General features: G+C 47.5%; 1 protein-coding gene across 7 annotated transcripts in view; it reads right to left on the reverse strand.

Moving 5' to 3' along the window:
- Nucleotides 1–432: 432 nt before the first annotated feature.
- The window catches only part of nrd1a (nardilysin a (N-arginine dibasic convertase)), a 41,211-nt gene continuing 36,269 nt past the window's right edge, over nt 433–5,374 (reverse strand). For all 7 annotated transcript variants that reach the window (XM_058395327.1, XM_058395331.1, XM_058395325.1 and 4 more), the window contains exons 24-31: nt 2,870–2,901; nt 2,628–2,766; nt 2,445–2,492; nt 1,998–2,050; nt 1,836–1,919; nt 1,493–1,700; nt 1,310–1,399; nt 433–910 (exon numbers count right to left, since the gene is read on the reverse strand). In XM_058395327.1, the coding sequence (XP_058251310.1) occupies nt 719–910; nt 1,310–1,399; nt 1,493–1,700; nt 1,836–1,919; nt 1,998–2,050; nt 2,445–2,492; nt 2,628–2,766; nt 2,870–2,901 (846 nt within the window). In that variant the 3' untranslated portion in view covers nt 433–718. The remainder of the gene's footprint in view (nt 911–1,309; nt 1,400–1,492; nt 1,701–1,835; nt 1,920–1,997; nt 2,051–2,444; nt 2,493–2,627; nt 2,767–2,869; nt 2,902–5,374) is intronic.

The following is a 5,374-nucleotide window of genomic DNA, read 5'->3' on the forward strand; positions in this document are numbered from 1 at the left end:
CTGGTCTACTGTTCTGCTACTGAGTGACAGATCATCTTAAATCATTTTATAAGACAATTAGACAAGTTTTATTCAGCTCCTGTGTCTGCTTAAAATAATTTAGGGAGTCAGAAGGATAAATATAAAAACATGCTCCCCATATTCTTACAGTACAGATGGTGGTAGAGACCAGTACAGGAGGTGTAAGATAAAGGGATTTTACACTGGGAGCATTATTCACCATGCTTTCAGAGCAACAAGTGCTGACTGCAGGCTCACCCCTCACTGAGAGAAAGAAAAGCACACACACACTCTCACTCACACACACACATGCACTCACACACACGTGAGAGAGAGTGTGTGTGTGTGTGTGTGATCAGTAGAACACAGAATGAATCATTGAGAGTGAATGTTTATGAAGTGAATCATAAAAGAAACACAGAGATTTTTATTATTTCTTTATTTTGTTGGTTATTGAGGTTGAGTGCTGCTCCATCACCATCTCTCTCTCTCTCTCTCTCTCTCTCTCTCTCTCTCTCTCTCTGTTTCTCCCGCTCTCTCTCTGTCTTCTGTTCTGTTACACTGTGGTGCAGTGGAACCTGAGTGTCCAGAGAGGGTCTGTCTGTGGTCTCTCTGGGGGCGGGGCTTACTCTCCCTTATCTGTCAATCACAGGTACTGGATACAGTGTGTGTGTGTGTGTGTGAGGGTGTGTATGTGTGAGGGTGTGTGTGTGTGTGTTTACTGGAGGACTTTGTGGTATGGATACTGTGTGAGGGTGTGTGTGAAAGCTCTGATGTCAGAGATGATGATGTCAGAGGGCAGAGTGTGTGATGGAGAGAGGAAGACCAGTTTGGACACTTCACCATACTGAGACGTCTCCGATTCCTCCTCAGAGGGCGGGTCGCTCTCCTGAGACCCGAATCCCACCACCTGTCATTCAATCAATCAATCCATCAATCAATCAATCATGACTCATTAAGACTTTCTACATCTGATCATCAGGTCTTGCTGGAGTGACTGACAGGTAGGACACACTGTGGGTCAGTCAGAGGTGAAGCTCTCCACATCTTCAGCACTTCTCAGCAACATGACCAGCTGAGACTTAATTCAAAATCTAATTAAAGATCTAATTAAAGATCTAATTAAAGGCTGTTCACAGCTGCTGTAACGTAAGCAAGGAACATTAACTCTAAATGGATCAATAATAATAATAATAATAAATAATAATAATAATAAGAAGAAGAAGGTTTGGAAACAGTCTGCATTAGATGAAGATAACTGACTTCATGTTATTACTGCTTTATTACTGTGTTATAACACCTCACTCACCTGCACACTGAGTCTCCTGCTGGTCTGAGATCTGTGCTGAAGGAACCAGTTAATCAGCTCATCTTTACTGATCAGCTTCAGAGCCTCAATCTGACACACACACACACACAGGGTCAGCATATTATTATACAGCATATTGTGTTACTCTGTGTGTGTGTGTGTGTGTGTGTGAGAGACACTGACCTCGTGGTGGAGTCGGTTGAAGATGTACTGCTGGGTGATGACCTCGTTCCAGTGTCGCTCCACTTCCTCACCCAAGTGTGTGTCCTCACACTGCTTCAGCTTGACCAGCGCAGTCACATGACTCCTGAACGCATCATCAGTCAGCGCCGCCAGCATCTCGCCAAAGTTCTGCAGGAACTCCTCCATCTTCATCTCTACATGCTCTGTGCTGTAACACACACACACCATTCTAATAACCAGCCCCAGCCCCCTGACCGCTACATTAATCAATACATCATGTTCATCCGTACAGTGAGGTCACATGATCATGGTTGTGAAGAGACTATCAGCCGATCGGACTCACCTGAACTTGGTGGCCTGCGTCTCCACGGTAACGGAGAAGCCGAGGATGCCAGACGTGTTTCTGCAGGTGGGGTAGACGTGATAGCTGTGGGACAAATGACACACACGTGTAAGAGAATGGCGGCGTGTGAGGGAGGAGCCAAACATCTGACCTGTGCCTCACCCCAGAGTCTCTTTAGTCCTGAGGAAGTCGAAGCAGGGTTCCTCCATGTGCATCTGTAACACACACACACACACACACATACACACACACACACACACACACAGATTAACACTAAGAATTACAGCTTGTCTTATTGACACGAAGTGGCCTCGCCCTTTTTATTAGCTCTGGCCACGCCTCCTTCACTGAGACAAAGGCCAACCCTGTTCATTGGCACTAACTCACACAGAGGCCATGTCTCCTTCATTAAAAAAGCTTCAGAAAAGCCCCTCCTTCTATACATAGGCCACGCCCACTGATTGAGGCACAGAGACCACAGAGTGAGTTCTAATAAAGCTGGTGATTATTAGGCTGCTGTAAAACTGTGAAACACACAAACACACACACACCTTTACACTCACTCACTCACACACACACACCTTTACACTCACTCACACACACACTCACCACCAGCAGCTCCATCAGTGTGTGTTCTCGCAGATTCTTTGCTCCAGACTGAAAAACAGAACAATAAACTTCAGTATGACTCAAACTCCATCACTACTGCACTTTAGTGTAAATTATTATTTTATAACAACATTAATAACAACAACAACAACAACAACAACAACACCACTGCAGTGTTTATACCTGGTAATAAACAGTTACTTCTGAATTGGCGTCTCCTTTGTTGAGAGATTTCACTTTACACACACTGTGTGTCTGTGGCAGCTCCACCACTCTGAACTGAACAGGAACTTCTACTGACAACTTCCTGTACTGCAGTTTACTGCAACACACACACACACACACACACACACACACATTAGCAGACACACTGAGGATAGCTGTCTAACTTCAATAACAAACACACCTGTACAGATGTTACTCACTCTGTGAGGTAGTTCAGAAAGTCCATGGCCTCCTGCAGATAAGACAAACACACATGGGTTTTATACACACACACACACACACACACACACACACACGAGCTTTATTTATGAAATGTCAGCTTCATCTACTACAGAAAGACATATAGTCTTTACTTCAGCCAATACTTTCATCTTCACTCCAACGTTGTGTTGCAATTCTAATAAACTCATTCCAGAGGGTGTGAAGTGCACTAGATAGGGTCTATAGTGTTAGTGGACATGAGTAGTGTGGTGGTGGTGTTGATTTTGGTGGCTGTAGTGGTAGTGGCAGTGGTGGTGTTGGTGGTGGTGATGGTAGTGGGGGTGCTGGTAGTGTTGTTGGTGTTAGTATGGTGGTGGTGGTTGTAAGGTTGTCGGTGGTGGCGTTGGTAGTGTTGGTGTTAGTGGCGGTGGCGGTGATGGTAGTTATTGGTAGTGGTGATTGGTAGTGTTAGTAGTGGTGGTGGTGTTGTTAGTGGTGGTGGGGGTGGTAGTAGTTTTGGAGATAGTGGTGATGTTGGAGGTGGTGGTGGTGGTAGTGCTGGTGTTAGTAGTGGTGGTGGTAGGGGTAGTGGGGGTAGTGTTAGTGGGTTTGGTGGTAGTGGTGGTTTTGGAAGTGGTGGTGGCGTTGGTAGTGTTGTTGGCGTTAGTGGTGGTGGTAGTGTTGTTGGTGTTAGTGGTAGTAGTGGTGGTGGTGGTGGCATTGGTAGTGTTAGTGGTGGTGGGGGTAGTGGTTTTGGAGGTGGTGGTGGCATTGGTAGTGTTAGTGGTGGAGGAGGTAGTGGTTTTGGAGGTGGTGTTAGTGGTGTTGGTAGTGGTGGTGGTGTTAGTGGTGGTGGTAGTGGTAGTAGTGGTGGTGGCGTTGGTAGTGTTAGAGGTGGTGGTGGAGGGGGTAGTGGTTTTGGAGGTGGTGGTAGCATTGGTAGTGTTAGTGGTGGAGGAGGTAGTGGTTTTGGAGGTGGTGGTAGTGTTGTTGGTGGTGGTGGCATTGGTGGTGTTAGTGGTGGTGGGGGTAGTGGTTTTGGAGGTGGTGGTAGTGGTGGTGGTAGTGGTGATGGTGTTAGTGGTGGTGGTAGTGGTGGTGGTGGTGGTGGTGGCATTGGTAGTGTTAGTGGTGGTGGTGGAGGGGGTAGTGGTTTTGGAGGTGGTGGTAGTGGTGTTGGTGGTGGCGTTGGTACTGTTAGTGGTGGTAGGGGTAGTGGTTTTGGAGGTGGTGGTGGCAATGGTAGTGTTAGTGGTGGTGGTGGAGGGGGTAGTGGTTTTGGAGGTGGTGGTAGTGGTGTTGGTGGTAGCGTTGGTAGTGTTAGTGGTGGTGATAGCGTTGGTAGTGTTAGTGGTGGGGGTGGTAGTGGTTTTGGAGGTGGTGGTGGTAGTGTTGGTGGTGGTGGCGTTGGTAGTGTTAGTGGTGGTGGGGGTAGTAGCGTTGTAGTGGTGGTGGTGGTGGTGTTGTTGTTGGTGTTAGTGGTGCTGGTGGTGGTAGTAGTGGTGGTGGGGGGGGGGGTGGGGGTGGGGGTGGTAGTGGTAGTGGTGGGGGGGGTGGGGGTGGTGGTGGTGGGGGTAGTGGTGGCATTGGTAGTGTTGGTGTTAATGGTGGTTAGTGGTGGTTGTAGTAGTTTTGGAGATAGTGGTGGTGGTAGCATTGGTAGTGTTGTTTGTGGTGGTAGTAGTTTTGGAGATAGTGGTGGTGGTAGCGTTGGTAGTGTTTGTGCTAGTGGTGGTGGTGGTAGTTGTAGTAGTTTTGGAGATAGTGGTGGTGGTAGCGTTGGTAGTGTTTGTGCTAGTGGTGGTGGTGGTGGTAGTTGTAGTAGTTTTGGAGATAGTGGTGGTGGTAGCGTTGGTAGTGTTGTTTGTGGTGGTGGTGGTTGTAGTAGTTTTGGAGATAGTGGTGGTGGTAGCGTTGGTAGTGTTGTTAGTGGTGGTGGTTGTAGTAGTTTTGGAGATAGTGGTGGTGGTAGCGTTGGTAATGTTTGTGGTGGTGGTGGTTGTAGTAGTTTTGGAGATAGTGGTGGTGGTAGTGTTGGTAGTGTTGTTTGTGGTGGTGGTGGTGGTTGTAGTACTTTTGGAGATAGTGGTGGTGGTAGCGTTGGTAATGTTGTTTGTGGTGGTGGTGGTGGTTGTAGTAGTTTTGGAGATAGTGGTGGTGGTAGCGTTGGTAGTGTTGTTTGTGTTAGTGGTGGCGGTGGTAGTGGTGGTGTTGGTGGTGGTAGCGTTGGTAGTGTTGTTTGTGTTAGTGGTGGTGGTGTTGGTTGTAGTAGTTTTGGAGATAGTGGTGGTGGTAGCATTGGTAGTGTTGTTTGTGGTGGTGGTGGTGGTTGTAGTACTTTTGGAGATAGTGGTGGTGGTAGCGTTGGTAATGTTTGTGGTGGTGGTGGTTGTAGTAGTTTTGGAGATAGTGGTGGTGGTAGCGTTGGTAGTGTTGTTTGTGTTAGTGGTGGTGGTGTTGGTTGTAGTAGTTTTGGAGATAGTGGTGGTGGTAGCATTGGTAGT

This window comes from Hemibagrus wyckioides, linkage group LG07, assembly GCF_019097595.1.
Source record: "Hemibagrus wyckioides isolate EC202008001 linkage group LG07, SWU_Hwy_1.0, whole genome shotgun sequence".
NCBI lineage: Eukaryota > Metazoa > Chordata > Actinopteri > Siluriformes > Bagridae > Hemibagrus > Hemibagrus wyckioides.